Below are 22,197 nucleotides of genomic sequence, written 5' to 3' on the forward strand. Positions count from 1 at the left end.
GGAGAGGGGGTTCTGCATGGTGTTCACCGATCTGCTGAAGTGTCCAAACTCTAGGAAAGAAAAAGCACTGGTTCTGCTTCTTTGGGGGCTCGATATTCCTAATTTACATCCCCACCATTCCATGACCTGCCAATGTTCCAGTGCAATGTGTAAAGTCACTAGCTGAATCCATTGGATGGGTGTTCCAGGATCATCCCAGGGAGTATCCTAGGTATGGCTGGAGGCTGTCACACCCAGCCAGTAAAGTTCCCATTCCTTACACCACACTTACTCCAGCCCATTCCCATTGGCATGCTGAATTCCCATCCCAGCAATGGAAGGAATTACAAGTGAGCATTCTTCCTGTTTTTGGTACTGGGCAGTGTGGGGATTATGAATCTTGATTTAGGATGCTAAGCTGAGATGTTGCCCCCTGCGCCTGTGGGGCTGCAGGGTAACCTCGTGGGGTTATTCCCTGAGCCAGGGTTTGTGGGAACCACCAGTTCAAGGGATTGTCCCTGATGTGCAGACATCGCAGGTTCGTAGAACGGGCCATTTGCTCCGCACATTTGATTGAATCTTCAGGGCTGTTGAATGCTTATTCATTCAATGAGAGCACGTGGTACAGTCATCGGGAAGCAATGGACCTCACTTTGATCTCAGCTGAGGGACAGTCGGCTCTGCAGTGTGCAACTTCACCTGAGCGACACACCCCCACAGCTCAGGTTTATCTGGCCCATACATCCTTATCCAAACCATTCCTAGCCATGCTTTTTCGTTCTAAAGTGTTGTTCATCTTTCTCAAGCCAGCGTAGAGCTTGAATTGGAATGCAACTTCAATACTTCAGCATATTTTCATCTGGGCTTTCCTGCAGCAAAGGACTGGTGATGGACTTTGCTTCAAGTTTGTGTGACAGATTAATTTGCTCCTATTATCAACTTGTCACCTGTTATTCTGATGACTTACACAGATAACATACCATTTCAGAGTAGCTGTTGGAATAATTCTGAATAATTTTATACACTCTAATGCTCAAAGTGGTGTTACATTCATTTCTGTTTATTTTCTGATTACATACAAAATTATTCATTTCAGTTGTAATAGTTCACAGTTTTCACGTGGGATTGCGGGACTGAACACACTTTATAGTTCACAGCTAATGATCGATAATTATGGTGAAATGCATGTATTCCATATTTGCACATATTAAAGGGGCAATTCCACAAGCCCTACACTGACAACGTGAGGTCCCCTTCTCCACGTCGCGTTGATCTAGTCATAAATGAGATCAGACTCAGCGCCGACATGTTTAAGGTGGGATGTCCAGACGATGAAGAATGACTTTAGTCCTTGGGTCAAAAGGTTACCAAATCTCTCCTGTCAAGTCTAGTTGAGTTGCAAACTGGTGAGTAAAGGGAGATTCCCAGCTTTGGTCAGCTTACCTATTATCATTGAAATTCCTGATCACCAGGAGAGTGCAAGGCTAACCAAATGGACATTTCTTCAGATGTGTTTCTGTTGCCTGGGTTCCATGTTTCCATGGTCCTTCTGCTTTTATACTTCCTGTAGCAGCTTCTAGAAGTTCTAACACCCTCCACTACAATTTTACAAACAAATGGCAGTTGTTGTCTGGATCTGTCAGTGCAAGTTTGAGTGCTGGCATGGGCAACATGTGGGCAAGTTACAATACCCATCAGACTCTGCTCCTGTTTTTATCTTTAATGGCAGGAAGAGTGTATATATTCGGTTACAGCTACCTGGCCAGTTTCCCTCTGGAGCTAGGGACACAGAGTCATAGGGTCAAGTGGGTCATAGAGAAGTTAGGCAGATACACAGGCCATTCAGCCAACTGTATCTGTGATGACCATAAACCACCAATTTACACTAATCAACGTACCCCAGGTTTTGGTGGTCCCCAACACACTGGAAGCATCTTACAGTGGACGACTCAACTCCTAACCTGCACGCCCTTGAGATAAAACCCACACAGTTGCAGGGAGAACGTGCAAACTCCATATAGGTAGTGCCCGAGGTCAGGATTGAACCTGATTTGCTGAGCTTGCAAGGCAGCAGCTCTTCAAGCCCTGCTCCAGTCACCTCGGACCTGCTTTCAACTGAAGATAGAACCTGAAGCTGCTCAGACTGCCAACCATCGATGGACCTGGTGTGGGAGTGGAGACACTAACCAGCTTAAAACAGGATCCCCAACGGGTAAAAGATGAGCTACTTATTTTGACATGCTTGTTTTTTAAGCTATTCATTAGGGTTTTAATACATTCTATTTAACAATTATTGACAGCAAGTTTTGAGTCATAAAGTTGTACAGTATGGAACCAGGCTCTGCAGCCCAACTCATCCATATTGATCAAGACACTCATTTAAGCTGCTCCCATTAAGCCATACTTTTTTTTTTAACATTTCTATCCATTGATTTCAAAACTGTTACAAGGACCCTTACATGTTTGCAGGAGACAGGTATTTGCTCCAGCATCCTGCCTGAGGCTCTCGGGTCCTCTGGGAGGCTGAGAGGGAGAGTAGCTTTGCCAAAGAGACCCCACCCTCAGGTGTGGATGCCAGCTTGTTTGGTTCACTGCATCAAAACCGTACGCACATGGGTAAGCATGGTACTGCAGGCCAAGCAATAAACCCTCTGACTTCAGCCTGTGACATTTCTTAATGTAGTTTCCTTTCCCCCCTAATTCTCTTACTTCAGCCTTTTTCTCCATGTATTTGTTGGTATCTATTGTCCTTAATTCATTGGTTTTTATTCCTTGCTATTTTCACTTCACCATTGCTTAAGTTTCATTAGAACGGTGAGAGAACCTTGGACCCACCAGCTCTCAGGTTTGCCTCTCAGCCAGCCGGTTCTCAGTTTACACACTTAGTTATCTCAAATGCCATTACAGTGTGAAAAAACAGGTAACAAATCCCTAAGAACACAAGACACAGGAGCAGATTTAGGCCATTTGGCCCATCAAGTCTGCTCCACCATTTGATCATGGCTGATTATTTTCCCTCTCCACTCACTCTATCGCTTTCTCCCCGTAACCTTTGACACCCTTACTAATCAAGAGCCCATCGACCTCAGGTTTAAGCATCACCAACGACTTGGCCTCCAGAGCTGTCTGCGACAATGAAATTCCACAGATTCACCAGCCTCTGGCTACAGGAGTTCTACCTCAGTGAGTTCAGGGTGCTGAATTTTGGGAGCCTATAACAAACAATTCTGCTCGTTGGCAACCAGAGGAATTTACTGGTCAGGCAAACAGAAACACAATTTAATGGCTTTATTGCTGCATTTATTTCGATCTGTGTGACAGATCCACCGTTCACCTTGTGCATGAACTGGCCCCATGAAACCTAACTCTATCTATTATAGCATAGGTGTGCCCGTGATTGATGCACAGTTCTGGGAACCAAGTAAGCACAAGCTTCATGCCCCATCATCTTCCAAAGTGAGCTGCAGACTGACGGTACTTTGTTTCCCTCCAGGATGAGCCTGTGGAGGTTGATAGTTGGTCCACATTGAGCTTTGCAGGGCTGGTCCCACAAAAAGAGAAGGTAACTAGGAAATATTGAGAATCTGCTTCAATTCCTGGCATTTCCCGAACAAGCAAAGTCAGCCATTTGTATTCTGCTTCAAATTCTGGTGTCAAAACATTACTGGCCTCAAACAGTGCTCTTCACTTCATTGCTGTTTTACCAGGAACCTGATTCACTTTCAGCATTTTCCTTTTAACATTGCAAGACATTTTGACGCCCAGCCTGCAGTCTGGGTAACTCCTTCCAGCATAGTGCTGCACACATTGTTTGATGGAGTCACCCGTTGAGATTGTTTTTCAGTAATTGAAGTAAAACACTGCACAGAGGAAGATTATGCAAACATTTTGACTTGTTGCTCACTGTGGTGAAGTTAAAACCTTAGAGTCTGATCCTGTGAGCCCATTTATAGGGCATGCCAGAGGATAAAACAGTGAACAAGATCAGTCCCAAATGCACATACTGATCTGAGACTTCTGACATTTATTCAGACTCTTTGATACATGTATTATAAAAGCATTAGGATTTCATAGTGCAAATTGGGACGACAATGACCAAGACCACTGTGCAGACTGCTGCTGCGATTAAGGCAGCGATCTTACAAATCCTAGCCCTCCTGAATTCTGCCTCTTTTCGTTTCAGCAAGGAGTCATATCCTGGAGTGTAAATATCCTCCATCCAGTATTCTAAATTATTAGGATTCAAAGATTCTTGATTCTGTAAGGAGACAGAAAGTCTTCTTAATGTCATTTCCAGCTGACTGTATAAAACAGAGAAGATTGTCTTAAACAATGGTAACTTAGTCCCACTAAAATCCAAATGAGGGTAAAACTTAACTGACTTAATGGTCAGTTCAATTCTTTCTCTGGCCAGCAAATCAGTAACACATGAAACAGGGGTGGAAGGTAGCCCACTCTCATATTCAATAGGATCACAGTCTTCTCTCTCACTCCCTCTCCCTCTCCCAGACCTCTCTGACTTTATTAACATAATCAGATCAGTCCCTTCCTTCACTGAGGCGACATCACCCTCTCAGGTGACATCTTCAAGGATTTACAACCCTCAGCGTAAAGAAATATCTAAAAGCCAAAAATCACAAAGACTGGAATGTAGATGTGAAACTATAAGGACCGGGAGAAAGAGGAGGAGCCTGATCAGCAACCCTCCACCCTCGGTCCTTCTCCAGCATGATCCCCATATCCCTCTATTCCCCGACGTCTATAGACTCCTGTTTTGAGTGAACTTTGTGACTGAGCATCCGAGGGTCGAAAATTCCAAAGGGTCACCACCTTCTGAGTGGAAAAATACCCTTTCATCTTGGTCCCGGATTGCCTGTCCTTTGTTCTGAGACTGTGATACCCAGTCCTGGTCTCACCACCCTCCCTGTATCCAACCTGTCAAACCCTGTAGATAGATCATGTTGCATTCTGGATGAAATGGGCTTTTGTTGCTCAATATCTCTGCCGTCACTGGTCAAGCTTTTCTGGACTCTGTCTGCGGTAATGGGACAAAAATAGAATAAGCATCTGGCTGTGGTCTCACTGAGGCCCAGTGCAGCTGCTGTAAGAACTATAATCTGAAACAAAACAGAAAATGTTGGAACTCCTCCGCAGATCAGGGAGCATCTGTGGAGAGAGAGAAAGTGTTAATGTTCTAGGTCCATGGACAGTTCTGATTCTCTCCCTCCTCAACAGTTGATCTCTTATTGGGAAACTAGGCCCCCCCACTTTAGCCTGAGGAAACTGTTCCTCAACATCATTCAGGTAATCCTCTGGGAGTCTTGCTCGCCTCAATGAAACCCCCTCATTCAGACTTGGTAAAGAGGTAGATGGCAAAATGCTGGTAACATCTGGAGCGCCCTCTTTGGAAAATGTGGTGGGATTAGATTACACAGCGTCGTCTAAAAGGAGACCGGCTTGAACAGGACGTTGCAGTAAATACAGGTGACCCCTGAATTACATCTGTTTAGGTAATGGGAACTCACCCTCCCAGAATTCACAAACCACTGCCTAATAACCACTCTCACAGAATTTATGTGAAAGAATAATTAGATTTTTTTTCAATATGCATTTCTGGGCACATGCGTAGATGATGTGGTGTTGCATTACAGAAAATCGTGACGTGGCCTGCTTGTTAAAGAATGCAAGCCTCTCAACCCAGGCGTTGTCTGTACTGGAGAGAGAGATTACATGCAAACTGGGGCAAACAAAATGGACCAAAATGTCTTCCACATTCCATTTGATTTAGTGATTTGATTCAATAAGTTCCACTAATAGTGAGTTTCATTGTATCATTCATTTGAAGATCTAGTCAGCTGGAAATAATAAGTATGATTTTCATAAGGAAGATTTGTCAAGGAAGTGATAGCTAAAAAATAAGGAGGAGGTCAGGATGAACCCATTCCTCAATTTCACCAGCAATTCTCCCTCTGGACACAGGGTTTGTGCTGAGATAGTTGGATCATGAATTCCATTTGGAATATAAAGTTGACATTCTCAGTTCTTTTGAAAGTTGAGGCAGTGAGGGTGCAGAAGGGTTGGGGGGGGGTGTTGTATAAACTCATGCTTACTCCCAGAAAAAAGGAACAGCAACACTTGCCAGCAGGAACGTGCTGTAATCACGGGAGCGGTGAATTGGTAACACACTCAGTGCCATTGAACTCATGCCTCAGCGTGTAGGGCCGTCAATTAGTGGCATATTTTCCACTTCTATTCCACCCATTGAGGACATCTAAAGCAGAAGTTGATAGGTCCAAGGGCATCAAAAGTTATGGGGAGAAGGCAGGAAACTGGGGTTGAGCGATCATAGATCAGTCATGATTGAATAGCAGAGTAACCTTGATGGGCCGAATGGCCTAATTCTACTCCTGTGTCTTATAGACTTATTGTTTTATTCCTGGTCCATACACCTGACATGGGTTGAGTATTGTTAGTCCTGGGAGTGGAAGATTTTAAGACCAGTGATGTGTGACAAACTGCTTTCTGCTTTATGTATATAATTGTTTCAGTGTGGAGGATACAAAAAAATGTGGGTATCTACATAGAAACTATCAGAAATAGCCTGCCTCTGTAGAAAAGATCCACATTATAATGCTCATGCTTCAGTCCTGATGAAGGGTCTGGGCCCGCAATGTTCATTTCCATAGATGCTGGCTGACCTGCTGAGTTCATCCAGCATTGTGTATGTGCTGCTCTGGATTTCCAGCACCTGCAGACTTTGTTGTGTCCATGTTATAATTGCTGCTTTGTACGATGTACAGTAAGTTTTTTAAAAATAATAAAGCATCTTTGATTTGTTAGCTTAAATTACCAGCTATTCTTTAGGAGTCTACAGAGAGAGAGAGAGAGAGAGAGAGAGAGAGAGACACTGAGACAAGGAGACAAAATGAAGTCAAAGAAATTGGGAGTTTAATTGCACTGTCCAATCTACGACATGGCACACCAGCTGGGATCCCTCCTAAATGAGATAATATGTGAACGCACTTTGAGAGACAGTGAGCTGTGTAATTCAATTGAACAAATAAGCCTGCCTGAGCTACTGGACTTCCAATTTGTCTACAGACTGGAGACAGTGAGGGCAAGTTTATGCTGTCTACACGGAGCTGACTACAGCCAATTAATCAGGACAGATGAAAGTTAATATGTATCTCATTTGTGTCAAGGGAAGAGAATTGTACAATAAAGCCCTCAAAAGAGACCCTGGAGAAGGCATTAGATCTATTTCGTATACACTGCAGCTGCTAGAACTGAAAAAGTTGATCATTACTTGTTCTTAACAAACAATCAGGAGCAGTAGAAATCCTTTGACATTTTCTGGTAGCTGACTGTTAGCAGATAATAGTTGGAAGCCAGCACAGAGTATCCCTGTGGCCATTCCCCTCAATAATAAGTACAGTTGAGGGTGGGGGCTGACCTACCAAGGGTCTCTGGCATGGAATCTGGCTCTGTGGCTCAGAAGGGAAGGGGGAAGAAGAGAAGTGCCATAGTGATAGGGGGAGAGGAACAGTCAAGAGGTTCTGTGGACATGAAAGAGATACCCAGATGGTACTTTGCCTCCCAGGTGTCAGGGTCAGAAATGTCTTAGATCGGCTCCACAGCATTCTAAATGGGGAGGGTGAGCAGCCATAAGTCATGGTCTATATTGGTACCAATGACATAGGCAGGAAAAGGGAGAAGGTCCGTAAGAGAGAATATAGGGAGTTACATAGAAAGCTGAAAAGCAGGACCTCCTGGGCAGCAATCTCTGGATTGTTGCCTGTGCCACATGCCAGTGATGGTAAGAATAGGATGATTTGGCAGATAAATGCACGGCCGAAGAATTAGCGCAAGGGCTGGGTTTCAGAGTTCTGGATTATTGGGATCTTGTCTGGGGAAGGTACGACCTGTACAAAATGGCAGATTACACCTGAACTCGAAGGGGACCAATATTCTTGTGGGCAGGTTTGCTAGAGTAGTTGGGAGGATTTAAAGTCATTTAGCAGGGGGATGGGAACTGGAGTGATAGGGCTGAGGATGTGGCAGTTGGTGTACAAGTAGATGCAGTGCGTAGTGAGACTGTGAGAAGGGATTTTCAGATAACAGAGCAAAATTGCAGACAGTGGGATGAAGAGTACCATTGGGGCAAGACCATAAAGGGTGATGAAGGGGTTAAATTTTACTGCACTGGGTATACAGAATAGGCAGATGATCTTGTGGTGCAGTTAGAGGTTGGCATCACTGAGTCGTGGCTGGGACCATAACATCCAAGGATACACATTGGATCAAGATGTGTATTGATTTTGATCAATACACATTACAGGTAGGCTGATGGAGTGGGGTGGCTCTTCTGGTAAAAAAAAATGTAATTAAATCCTTAGAAAGAGGTGCCATAGGACTGGAAGATGTAGAATCCTTGTGGGTAGAGTTAAAAATTTGCAAGTGTAAAAAGATCCTGATTGGAGTTATATACAGGCCTCCGAACAGTAGCCCGGATGTGGGCTGCAACTTACAATGGGAAATAGTAAAGGCACGAGAAAAAAGGAAATGTTCTGATAGTAATGAGGGATTTCAGTATGCAGGTCAATTGGGTTGGTGCTGGATCCCAAGAGAGAGAATTTGTAGAATGCCTATAGATGGCTTTTTAGAACAGCTTCTGGATGAGCTCACTAGGGAAAAGACAATTTTGTATTGGGTATAGTGTAATGAACCAGATTTGATTAGGGAGATTAAGGTAAAGGAACCCTCAGGAGTCAGATATCATAACGTGATAGAATTCATCCTGCAGTTTCAGAAGGAGTGGATAAAGTCAGCATTACAGTGGAGTAAAGGAAAATACCGAGAGACATTAGAGAGGAGCTGCTTGGCAGGGGATACTCACAGGATGATGGGAGAACAACAGTGGCTGGAGTTTCACCAGGCAATTTGAAAAGGGTAGGATAGAAACCTCCCAATGATGAATAAATGTTCTAAAGGGAGGATGAGGCAACCGTAGTTGACAAGGGAAGGCAATGACAGCATAAAACAACAGAGAGAGAGCATATAATATAGCAAAAATTAGTGGGAAGTTATAGAATTGAGAAACTTTGAAAAACCAACTAAAGGCAATAAAAAAGCCATAAGGAGAGAAAAGATGAAATAGGAAGGTAAGCTAGCCAATAATTTAGAAGAGGATACCACAAGTTCTCTCAAATATATAAAAAAAGTATAAGAGAGACAAAATTGGATATTGGTCTGCTGGAGAATGACGCTGGAGAGGTAATAAAGGGCGCAAAGAAAAGGACGAGGTACTTAATACATATTTTGTGTCAGTCCTCATTGTGGAAGACACTAGCACTGTACCAGAAATTTAAGAGCTTCAAGGGCAGAATGAGTGATACTGCTACTACTAAGGAGAAGGTGCTTGGGAAGCTGAAAGGTCTGAAGATAGTTTGAGCACCTGGACCAGATGGACTTCACCCCAGCATGACTAAAGAGACTGTGGAGACTTTAATAATGATCTTTCAAGAATCAGTAAATTCTGGAATGGTTCTGGGCTGGGTCAGATTGGTAGAGAACCCTGACCACTGGGTCTACAATAGATGTTGAATGTAATGTTGACTACTTCTATGCTTCAGAAAACATGGGGCTCAGCCTCTGTGTATGCAAGAACCATCTGTGCATTTTAGTTCTACTACTGTGCTTAATGTGGCCCTTGCTCTGCTGTGGCGGTGATGTTGTGGGTATTTTGAACAGACTAGTGAACAGAACAAATGTTGGCGCAGAGAAGAGCAAGCAAGAATGTATCATTGCCCCAACACATGTCTCACTGCAATGCTGCACCTCACCTCCGACAAGCTTCCAAGTGGAGTTGTGTTGCAATTGACAAACAGCAGTTTGATGTACGTTTTACTGTTGTTGAGATGCTCCAAAGCAGAGCAGACAGCCAGTTGGAATGCCTTTCTGTAATTTCACCAATATGTTGGGTCCAGGATAGATCCTCAGAGATGTCGACACACATTAACTTGATAATGCTTGCTTATTCCACTATGGTACCCTCAACTTCCCCTTTCTGAAGTCCACCATCAATTCCATGGTCTTACTGACGGTGAGTGCAAGGTTGTTGCTGAAACATCACTCAACCGACTGATTTACCTCACCATCTCCTCATCACCATCTGCAATTCTGCTAACACTGTTGGCAAATTTCTAGACACACATTCGTGGGTGTAGAAAGAGCAGAGCAGTGTGCTAAGCATGCATCCTTGAGGTGCACAAGTGTTGACTGTCAATGAGAGGGAGATGTTATTTCTGATCCTCCCAGACTTTGGTCTCCTGTTGAGGAAGTCAAGGATCCAGTTGCAGAGGGAGGTACAGAGGCCCAGGTTTTCGGAGTTGTTCATTAGAACCGAGGGTATGATTGTGTAGAACACTGAACTGTAGTCAATAAACAACAGCCTAGTGTCCAGGTGATCCAAAGCTGAGTACAGAGCCGGTGAGATTGCATCTGCTGTAGACCTATTGTGGCAACAGGCAAATTGCAGTGGGTCCAGGACCTTGCTTTGGCAGGAGTCGATTCTAATGATGGCCAACCTCTCAAAGCACTTCATCACAATAGAAGTGAATGTCACTGGCCGATAGTCATTGAGGAGGGCCACCTTGTTTTTCTTGGGCTCTGGTATGATTGTTGCCATTTTGAAGCAGATGGGAACTTCTGACTGCAGCAGTGAGAGATTGAAAACGTCCTTGATGTTGTAATGTGAGTATTATTAAAAGTAAGTTAATACCAATCGGGAAGCTGTGGTAGCAAGAGGCGGGATCCGGGGTTGGTGGGGTCTTTACTTCCGCTCTTTTTACTCCCAGTATGCATTGTATATAGTTCCTCCACCCATGCCGCACGAGGTACCTGGAAGCCTCTGTATTGTAAATATCATTTGCCGTCCTACATAAAGATGCTCTTTTGGTCATCAAGTTGTCGAGTGGTCTTTTTGTAAGTAGAAGTTACCACATATTTTTGACGACGAGGTAAACTGGTTTTGTGGATGGGTCGGCGCGTTTCGATCAGGAGCTGTGAGCGGGCGAGGAGCCTCGTGTTCGGATGGCTGCGTTCAGAACGGTCGGTGTGTTCGACGAGCGAATCGAGGACTGGCTGGAGTATGAGGAGAGGTTGGGCCACTTTTTCTGTGCTAATGGAATTACTGAGGAGGCTAAGAAGCGCTCTATTCTCCTGAGTGTGTGTGGGGCAAGGACTTACAAGCTGATAAGGAACTTAGCTACACCGCGGAAACCGGGAGAAATTCCATACGATGAGCTGGTCAAGCTTGTGGGGAACCACCACAATCCAAAACCTTTGGTGATAGCTCAATGGTACAAGTTTCACAGCCGTGTCCGGAAGCCAGGTCAGTCTGTGGGTGGTTTTGTGGCCAAGCTTCGGCAGTTATCGGAACATTGCAATTTCAGAGCCGTGTTGGATGACGTGCTCTGTGACAGATTAGTATGCGGCATTAATAATGACGCCGTACAACGCCGCTTGTTGGGGGGAAACCCCACTGTTGACTTTCCAGACAGCCCTAGAGATTGCCCAAGGCATGGAGATGGCTGCTAATAATGCCAAGGATATACAGAAAGGATATGGGGGGTCGCAGTCGACGGCAGTGCTCCAAGTCAGGAGGGAGACTGGTAGACAGGAAAAGCGGGTGGAATGTTTTCGGTGTGGAAGGACGCACTATGCAAATGTTTGTAAATTCAAAGATAGTGTCTGCCATGTTTGTAGCAAAAAGGGACATTCTGTTTAAAACGTGCAGGAGCATAAAGGGTAAGGTTAAGCCTGGGCAGCGGAAAGCTCAACAGACTCAGGCAGCCACACACCACCGAGGAGAAGCAGACGGAGAGGCAGCGTGTGTCTACAACATGTTTGGGGTGGAAACGGATGAGGGACCATCTGAACCATATTATACCACAGTCACTGTCAAGGGAAAGGACATTAAGTTCGAGATTGATTCAGGGGCTTCTGCATCGGTCATTAGTGAGGAGACCTACAGGAGGACATGGGGGTCCAACCTGCCTCCCATCAGACCACCTAAGCTCCAACTCAGGACCTATACGGGGCAGCCCATACCTCATTTAGGGGTGTTATATGTGGATATTTTGGCCAGGGGCCAGAAGGCTGAAGCCAGGCTGGTGATAGCTAAGGGCAGTGGGCCCAGTCTTTTGGGCTGGGATTGGCTTTGCAAAATCTGGCTCAACTAGCATGAAATTAAGTATGGACACACAACGGAGGACATTCTGCAGCGGTATTGTGACGTTTTCAGGGACGAGCTGGGCTCACTGAAGGACATGACCGTGAAACTCTATGTTGACCCTGAGGCCACACTACGTTTTTTAAGCCCAGGTCAGTGCCCTATGCCATGAAAGGCAAAGTCGAGGTAGAGCTGGCACGATTACAGGGGTTGGACATCATGGAGCCCGTCCAGTTTTCAAGGTGGGCGGCTCCTATTGTTCCAGTTTTGAAGGCAGATAAAACGGTGAGGATATGTGGGGACTACAAGCTTACGGTGAATCAGGTCTCTAAGCTGGAGGAGTACCCATTGCCATGGGTGGATGACCTGTTTGCGACCCTGTCAGGGGGTAAGCTGTTCACAAAGCTGGACATGAGCCATGCCTACCAACAGCTGCTGCTCGATGATGATTCAAAGGAGTATGTCACAAACGCACAAGGGATTATTCAGATACAATTGCCTGGTGTTTGGCATGGCGCCTAGCCCCGCCATTTTCCAAAGGACAATGGACTCTTCGCTGCAGGGGATTCTGCATGTAGCAGTGTATCTTGATGATATTTTGATCACAGAAGCCACGGAGGGGAACATCTGGCTAACTTAGAACAGGTGCTGAAGAGGCTCTCAGATGCAGGGCTGCGGTTGAAACGTGGAAAATGTGTGTTCCTGGCTCTGAGTGTGACCTACCTGGGACACAAGATTACAGCTGAGGGGCATTGCCCATTGGAGGACAAAGTGAGAGCTATTAAGGAGGCCCCAAGACCCAAGAGCGTCACTGAACTCAGATCATTTTTGGGCATGGTGAATTATTATGGCAAGTTTCTTCTGGACCTGTCAAAGGTTTTGGCCCCACTGTATAAGCTGCTTCACAATGACACTAAGTGGCGATGGAGTGAAGAGCAGGAGGAAGCTTTTTAAGTGGAAGAATTCCTGCACTCAGTGAAGCTGCTTGTTCACTGTGACCCAGACAAGGAGATCACCCTTTCATGCGACGCTTCACCCTATGGAGTCAGGGCAGTTCTTTCACATGTCATGGAGGACTGTTCAGAGAAGCCTATTGGTTTTGCTTCATATACCCTGACAGCTGCTGAGAAGGAATATTCACAGCTAGACAAAGAAGGTCTGGCCATTGTTTTTGCGGTCAAACTTTTTCATCAGTACCTCAATGGACGTGCATTCACAATTTATACGGACCATAAACCACTGATGAGCCTTTTTAGGGAGACCAGATGTATCCCACCGCTAACCTCAGCCAGGATACAGCGTTGGGCTCTCACATTGTCAGCCTACCAGTGTACTATCGTGTACAGAGCAGGGGGGCGGGGATAATGCAAACGCCAATGCGCTGAGTCGACTACCTTTACCTGAGACACCTGTTACTACATATGTGCCTCCAGAGACTGTGTTTTCATTGGAGAGGCTGTCCGAGACATCTGTAAAGGTGACCCAGATCAAGCAATGGACAGAGAGGGACCCAGTCCTGTCTCAAGTCAAGACTTTTCTTTTACAAGGTTGGCGCGGATGCACCATCAATAACTCTCTGAGACGTGAGGCGAGATATAGGCTTTTATTGACTGGAAGAAAGAACAAGCAGCAATTGACCACCATGCTATATCCTGGAGACTGAGAGGCAGGGCTCAGGCCCCAATCGCCTTTATACAGGGGTCAGTGGGAGGAGCCACAGGAGCAGTCAGCGGGGGGGGGGGGCGTGTCCAGACAGGTATATGTAGTTCACCACAGGCGCAGAGTTGTGGAAGGAGAGGAATTGAGACCTTATGCCAAACGCAAGACTGAACTGAGTCTGTTGGATGGCTGCATTTTCTGGGGGGTGAGGGTCATCGTGCCTCCCCCTGGCCATTCACAGATTGTGGAGGAAATTCATGAGACTCACCCAGGGGTGTCTCGAATGAAAAGCCTTGCAAGATCCTACGTCTGGTGGCCAAGAATGGATCAGGAGCTGGAGAACAAGGGAAAATCATGCACACAATGTCAGACCAATCAGAACATGCCACCACCAGCTCCTTTGCACCCATGGGAGTGGCCAGTCTACCCCTGGTCTAGGCTACATTTGGACTTTGCTGGCTCCTTTATGGGACAGATGTTTCTTGTAACGGTAGATGCGCATTCCAAATGGATCGAAGCTCACATCATGAGCAACATCACAGCCCCCTCAACCATAGACAAACTCAGGCAAGTGTTTGCAGTCCATGGGTTGCCTGACACTCTGGTCACTGATAATGGCCCGACGTTCACCAGTGAGCTGTTTGCTGAGCTCATGCAGCAGAATGGCATTTGTCACATTTGGACGGCCCCTTTCCACCCAGCCTCAAATGGTTTGGCTGAGCGGGCTGCTCAGACAGTGAAGAAAGGCCTGAAGCGGATGACAGGGGACTCTCTTAGTACCCGGCTTCCACGTTTCCTGTTTAAATACCGCCTCACTCCACAGACTACGACTGCACGCACTCCAGCAGAGATGCTGATGGGGCATAGGCCTAAGTCGAGGTTGGACCTGCTGCGCCCGGACATGAAGGCAAAAGTGGAGAGAAAGCAGGAAAAGCAGAAGGAGGGACATGATCAACATGCGCGAGACAGACAGTTAGAACCAGGTGACAATGTCTATGTGAGAAACAATCAGCAGTGGCTACCTGGTGTTATTCTTAAGCAGAGTGGTCAGTCTCCTATGTTGTTAAGCTGACTGATGGGCGTGTTTTCCGCAGACATCAGGACCATGTGCGCCTGCATCATGATTCCGGCTCAGAGGTAGACAGTTCCATGGAATTTCCAATGGTGAGACAGAATACTGGGGAAGCATGTCCACCAGTGACTTTGCTAGAGGGAGAGACACTGGCAGAGGGGGCAGAGTCCCCTGAGGAGGATGGACATTCTCACGTGGACACACAGACCCCTCTCATATCCCCAACACCGGACCCACCCAAAACATCCTCACCAGCAGTGCCTGCTGGGTCACTGGGGGTAGAGCGTAGATCACAGCGCCCTCGCAAACCTCCTGACAGACTGAATATTTGATTGGATAGATTTTTTTGTTGTTAGATTGAATGTTGAATTTGCCACATTTTTTAGATGTTTTGTATTGGTAACCTGTTGCTAATGATACCACTGTTTTTATTTCCCAGTTCTTCTATATTAAGGGAGTGTCGGATTTTAAAGGGGGAGAAGTGTTGTAATGTATTAATAAAAGTTAGTTAATACTAATCGGGGAGCTGTTGGTAACGAGAGGCGGGATCCGGGGTTGGCGGGGTTTTTACTTCCGCTCATTTTACTCCCAGTATGCATTGTATATAGTTCCTCCACCCATGCCGCACGAGGTACCTGGAAGCCTCTGTATTGTAAATATCATTTGCTGTCTCAGCTAAAGATGCTCTTTTGGCCATCAAGCTGTCGAGTGGTCTTTCTGTAAAGTAGAAGTTACCACACTTGGCAGTTGGTTGGCACAGGTTTTCAGAGCCCCAGCAGGTATGCTATCAGTGCCCGAACCTTGCAAGGGTTCATCCTCTTGAAAGATGTTCTGCCGTTGTCCTCCGAAACAGAGATCACACGGTCACCCGATGATGCACCGGTGTAGTTTTGTTCTCTCTCTCAAAGCATGCATAAAAGGTATTGAGCTCATCTGGGAGTGAGGCATCACAGCCATTCTAGGCAAAGCCTTCCTCACCATCAATGCCTCACGAAGGTGGTATCCATTACTCAGGACCCTTACCATTCAGTCCCCTTCTCACTACCACCATTAGGGAGGATGTACAGGAGCCTGAGGACCCATAATCAATGATTCAGGAACAGCTTCTTCCCCTCTGCCATCAGATTTCTGAACAGTCCATGAACCCATGAACACTGCCTTGTTATTCCTATCTGTTAGCATTATTGGGTTATCTTGAAATCCAAGGTAACTTTTACGTCTTTGCACTGTTCTGCTGCTGCAAAACAATACCTTTCACATGATGCAAGTTAGTGATGATAACTCTGGTTTTGATTATTCCAATGTCAATAGAATATTTAATACCTTGGTGTGAAAAGCAGATCATTGCACCTCACCTCTGTAAGACTAAGGAATTTAGGGTGTACTGTGCCTCAGGAAGGGGGAGTCACAGAACACAAACCAATCCTGAGGGGTCAGTAGTGGAAAAGGTGAGCTTCAAGTTCCTGGCCATCAACTCCTCAGAGGCTCTATATTGATGCAATCATACAGGTTTGAGGAGATTTGGCACATGGCCAAAGACTCCAGCAATGTTTTACAGACGGACAACATTCTGACTGGTTGCATCTCCGCCTGGTATGGGTGCTCCGCTGCACAGGATTGAGAGGGCTACAGAGAACTGTAGACTCAGCCAGTTACAACTACCCCCAATATCAAGGACTTCTTCAAAAGGTGATGCCTCAGAAGGTAGCACCCATCCTTTAGGATCCTCACCATCCAGGACATTACTACTATCAGGGTGAAGCCACATGAGCTTGAAGATGCACACTCAACGTTTTAGGAACAGTGTCTTCCCTCCTGCCATCAGCTTTCTGAACAGTCCATCAACCCATGAGCAGCACCTCGCTAGCTTGCTCTCATTTTGCACTATTGTTTTATATTTCGGAGTGTCATTATGATAATGATTTCATGTACAGCATTGCACTGCTGCTGTAAAACGAGTTCCATGACAAACATCAGCGGTAATAAATCTGACTCTGGATTTCAGGGCCTTCGTCCGTGTTGGAACTAAAACTGAGTCGAGGTCTGGAGCCAAGTGATTCTGGCACAAAACCAAATTGAGTAGCAGGTGAGGAGGTTATTGGTGAGTCAGCGGTTCTGGAAACAGCTCCCATATTGCACACAGTCACAGCCAAGCACATCTACACACACACCATTATCTGCCAGCATGGCCCAGGCAGTGGTGGAAAGGGGGTTTGGTTTGCTGATCCCAGTTCTCTTGACCTAAGGTGTCCAGTAACTATCATTATCTACCCGAGACTGTCCTGATTCCTTCTTAGATCAGTTGTTTTACAGAAGGGTTTGGAAAGCCTGAACTCTGCAGTCTGTGGTACGTAGTGAGCGTTTAACACCTGCTGCTGATGTTTGTTGTCTGTTCTCTCCCCTTAATGAACTTCTCAACCAAGACCCACCAGATAAGTGTTACTTAAGATGTGTCGAAATGTTTGGCAGGGGTAGCACTAGACAAGACTCAAAGCCACTGTAGTTGGCTCCAATCTGAAATTTCCTGTGAGATAGATATGCAGGAAATTATTCTAATTAGACTGAAATGGGTGGGAATTAGCTGAGGTCTTCAGGCAGTTTTCACCTGCATGTGTTAATATAATAAATTCTTAGAACATCAATCAACACTTTACTTTGAAATATAATGTACCACCTTTGAATATAAAATAGATTTCAATCTCCCCCCTCATTCTTCTAAATTCCAGTGAATACAGGCCCAGAACGATCCAATCACTCCTCATACATTAACCCTTTTATTCTTGGGATCATTCTCGTGGACCTCCTCTGGGCCCTTTCCAGTGCCAAAATATCTTTTCTGAGATAAGGGGCCTAAAACTGCTCACAATTGTTGTTAGGGAATGTTTTTAAAGTCACAGATGCAATGCAGATGGAAGGAGACACAGATCATTCATTGTATAAGGGTGCCCAGGGTCAACAGCCTCCTCCGAGTCTGATGTTCCTAGACCTGATGGATCTCTTTCAACCCAATCCAACTAAGGTTCGGCAGGCTGACTTCGCTGAGCCCGAATCCAGGAGAATTTAAAAGAGGCTTAAGGGGCAGTAGCGGAAAGAAGGCACAAACACTGGAGCTCAACCTAGATTTCCAGAGCTATTAACTTTACCTTTTCACTGGCGTTCCTATTGTACTCCTCAATGGCCCACGATGGCTGAGGATGCTTCTGCTCCAGGACCTCGGTCAGCCGGAGATCTGTGTACAGCGGATTGTTCTTCATGTGGGATTTCATGGAGTTGGGATACACATGAGGGCTGAAGACTTGTTCAATTAAAAGGGAATCTTTCCCGGGCTTTGAAGGCCGATGCGGTTGTGAAGTGACGCAGCGCCGATCTGCCTAGAGAAGAATTTAAAGGGTTGAAGTGTAATGTGAAGAAGAAAGTAACATCTCATTAAAGGTTGCAGTGACTCAGATAAAAACAAAACATAGCCGCAAGTAAGATATCTAACAGCTCCAACGAGCTGAACTGCATTCCATGGGGTCTTTGTTCCTCAACAATGGGGTGAAAGCCCGGAAGAAAATTTGAACTAACTTCAGTTTCCCTGGCTGAAGGGTGAATGATTTTAAAACTATTACAGAAGTCTTAAAAGGATGTGTGGGAGTACAGACTGCAAAATTCATTCTGGACTACTTTACAAATTATCATTGACTCAAATCAGTCAATGGAAAATCGATTTGAGCTCATCATTCACCCTACTGATGTACAGCCGGTTGCAAGTTCAGGGCATGAAGGTGAGTGGTTGGTGATCAAATAACATCAGTGCGCTATTTGTACTGGAATGATGGGCAAAGACTATGGCCAAGAGAGGAAGGGGATAGCCACCCATCCTTGACATTCCATGGCATTACCATCTCTAAGTCCCCCATCCTTAGCATGATTGATGAGCAGCTCAGCTGAATTTGCCTCACTAACAGCATGGCTACAAGAATAGGTCAGAAGCTAGGTAGTAGCTCACCTCCTGACACACTAAAGGGCTTTCAAGATAATCTACGTGGTACAAAGCATGGTGGGATGGTTCCCACAAGCCTGGAGGTGTGCAGTTCCAACAATACTCAGGAAGCCTGACACTCTTCAGGATAAAACAGCCTACTTGACTGACATCCCTAAATATTCATCACCTCCACAAAACTGGAGATAGAGGCAGCATTGTACAGCTTCCATGGAATGTGATGCAGTTCATTCCTTTGACTGTTGCCAAACCCATGACCTCCACCACCAAGAAGGACAAGGACAATAGGAGTATGAATCCATCACCTGCAGGCTCCATTATGACCTGGAGATATAACGTCATTCCTTCATCATCACTGGTTCTAAATATTGGAACTCCCAATCCCACAGCTCTGTGGGAGGTCCTTCACTAGGAGGACTGCAGAGGTTCATGAAGGTGACTTGGCACCACATCCTCAAGGATAGTTGGGGAAGGCCAATAAATGTTGGCCACCATGTTGAATGAAGACTTGTCCTTGACTTTGCCACTAATTTTAAAAATTGGCTGGATTATCAGATTAAATACCAATTAAAATCGCAAGAGGTAATTAGTACTGATAAATTGCAATATCTTGACCACTCCACTGAGAAAGTGATAATTGTTAACTCAAGTCAAGTCACTTTTTATTGTCATTTCAACCATAACTGCTGGTACAGTGCACAGTAAAAATGAGATAATGTTTTTCAGGACCATGGTGCTACATGAACAATACAAAAACTACACTGAACTACGTAAACCAACACAAAAACTACACTCGACTACAGCCCTACCCAGGACTGCATAAAGTACACAGAACAGTGCAGGCATTACAATAAATAATAAACAAGACAATAGGCACAGCAGAGGTCAGTAGGTTGGTAGTCTGATGGCTCGGGGGAAAATCTGTTACATAAATAAACAACTGAATGGCGGCGTCTGGGATTCCATCTGTTTCTGTACTGCCGCCGAGTATTTCGTTGCCACAGATGTAGTCCAATTTAATGTCCATTGGAGAGCAGAATGGACGGGAGAGCTGGCCGGCTGGGGCTTGCTTTTTTCCTGGTACGGACTCCTGCCCACTCACCTCACTTCCGGCCACCGGCATCAGGCGACTGAGGACTGCAGGCCGATTCCCTTAGCAAGCCGAGGTCGTGCAATCTAACCAGCAGACTTCCATGAAGGTTTGTTTTTGGGTGATCTCTGTATTGTAGCAGTATCTGGCGATGGTAGATAGTCGCTCTGTTATCCATTGCCCTAAACCCTAATTGTGCCTTAAAATTAAATTAAAAAACTAAATTAAAGTAGCACCAGATCCGAAAGGCCACTGCTGCCGTTTGCCGCACTGCCTACAGGACGTACACTAGGTTAATCAAGCATTCTTGCTAAGGGAACAATTTACACTTGTATGCAAAGTTATTCTTACAAATTTTAAGCATTTCTATTTTTAACATGTTCTTTTCTTACTTCTGCTCCCCTCTCAACCCATTTTTCCTTTTTTCTCTATTTCTTTCTTTGTCTGATTTGACTCCCATTTGCCATTGTACTTCATTGCATTAAATTTCTTTTCCATTGGAGGATGAGATAGGCTGCTGACACTGAGCTTCAGGACTCTCTTGCTTGCAAACAGATCAACTCTGCGTCACCCTGTATCACTGCTCAGTTCGAGTGGTAATCCCTTCCATAAACACTGTGCCTGATGGAATCAGGAATGCTCAGCTCCCAGTCCAGTCCGAGGAGTGATACTATTAGTCTGCAGGTATGAATAATACTCTTGTGAACACCGTGATGATATAAAGAACAATCATTGCATCCACCAGTGTGCAGAAATTGGAGTGTAGGAGACTGCAGTCTTGTATGACCACAAGATATAGGAACAGAATTAGGCTATTTCACCATTGAGTCTAACCTACCATTCAATCAGGATGGATTTATTCTCAATCTCATTCTCCCCTTTCTCCCTGTAACCCTTGACTCCTTTACCTATCAAGAATTTACCAATCTGTGCCTTAAATAGATCCAATGATTTGACTTCTACAGCCCAATGAATTCCCCAGAATCGCTGCTCCCTACTTATTTTTATCGTTTTGCACTATTTATTTAATTTAACTTATATAAAATCTATAATTTATAAGAATTATACTGCTGCCACATAACAACAAATTTCACGACATATGCCAATCATATTAAACCTGATTCTGATTCTCTCTGAAGAATTTCCTCTTCATCTCAGTTTTAAAGGAACAGCCCTTTATTTTAAGATTGTATCAGCTCACTTTAGACTCTTCTACTAATGGCAACATCCTCTCCATATCTATATCCAGGCTTTCAGTATCTAGTAGGCTTCAATTAGATTGGTTCATCTTCCTGAACTCCATCTCATATAGGCCGAGAGACATCAAACATTCCTCATAAATTAAGCTTTTCATTCCTGGGATTATTCTTGTGAGCCTCCTGTGGACTCTCTCCAGGACCATCATATCCTTCCTTAGATATCCAAATATAGTTTGAGCAATACCTTGTAAAGCCTCAGCAGTATACCTTTGATTTTATCTTCATGTTCTCTCAAAATGAATGCTAACATTGTATCCCTCTGTATCCCTTTTGCCAATCACCTTTCTGGCTCTCAGCTTCACCCCACCCCCTCCGGTCTTCTCCTATCATTTCGCATTTCCCCCTCCCGTTCCTACTTTCAAATCTCTTACTATCTTTCTTTTCAGTTAGTCCTGACGAAGGGTCTCGGCCCGAAATGTCGACAGCGCTTCTTCCTATAGATGCTACCTGACCTGCTGCGATCCACCAGCATTTTGTGTGTGTTGCTTGAATTTCCAGCATCTGCAGATTTCCTCATGTTTGCTAACATTGTCGTCTTTATTGCTGACTCAATCTGCAAGTTGAACTAAGACCCCAAACCCCTTTGTACTTCCGGATTTCTAAGTTGTCTCCCACATTACCACGCCTTTAACTTTCTAGCAAAGTGCATAAGTACACATGTCCCTATGCTGTATTCCATCTGCCACTTCTTTTCCTATCCCCAAGACCTACTGCAGGCTCCCTGCCTCCGAGACACAACCTGTTCTTCCACCTATCCTTCTATCATCCGCAAACTTGGCCACAATGCCACCAGTCTTCATCCTGGATCATTAACATATAAAGTAAAGATTTGCAGTTCTAACGCTTACCCCTGCAGAAGTTCACAGCGATCAGGAGCCACCTAAGAAAGATCCCTTTATCTGTCACTCTGACTTTGACCAA

The 22,197-nt window shown here is 45.1% G+C and overlaps 1 protein-coding gene across 2 annotated transcripts in view; it reads right to left on the minus strand.

Annotated features, from left to right (window-relative positions):
* Window positions 1-1,018: 1,018 nt before the first annotated feature.
* Window positions 1,019-22,197, minus strand: part of minar1 (membrane integral NOTCH2 associated receptor 1) — a 46,875-nt gene continuing 25,696 nt past the window's right edge. Inside the window, exons 3-4 of one of the 2 annotated variants that reach the window (XM_073032965.1) lie at window positions 18,086-18,313; window positions 1,019-4,237 (exon numbers count right to left, since the gene is read on the minus strand). In XM_073032965.1, the coding sequence (XP_072889066.1) occupies window positions 4,040-4,237; window positions 18,086-18,313 (426 nt within the window). In that variant the 3' untranslated portion in view covers window positions 1,019-4,039. Of the gene's footprint in view, window positions 4,238-13,893; window positions 14,205-18,085; window positions 18,314-22,197 lie in introns of those variants that run through there. The other variant, XM_073032966.1, reaches the window with a different exon arrangement.

The sequence above is a fragment of the Hemitrygon akajei genome, chromosome 30 (genome assembly GCF_048418815.1).
Source record: "Hemitrygon akajei chromosome 30, sHemAka1.3, whole genome shotgun sequence".
NCBI lineage: Eukaryota > Metazoa > Chordata > Chondrichthyes > Myliobatiformes > Dasyatidae > Hemitrygon > Hemitrygon akajei.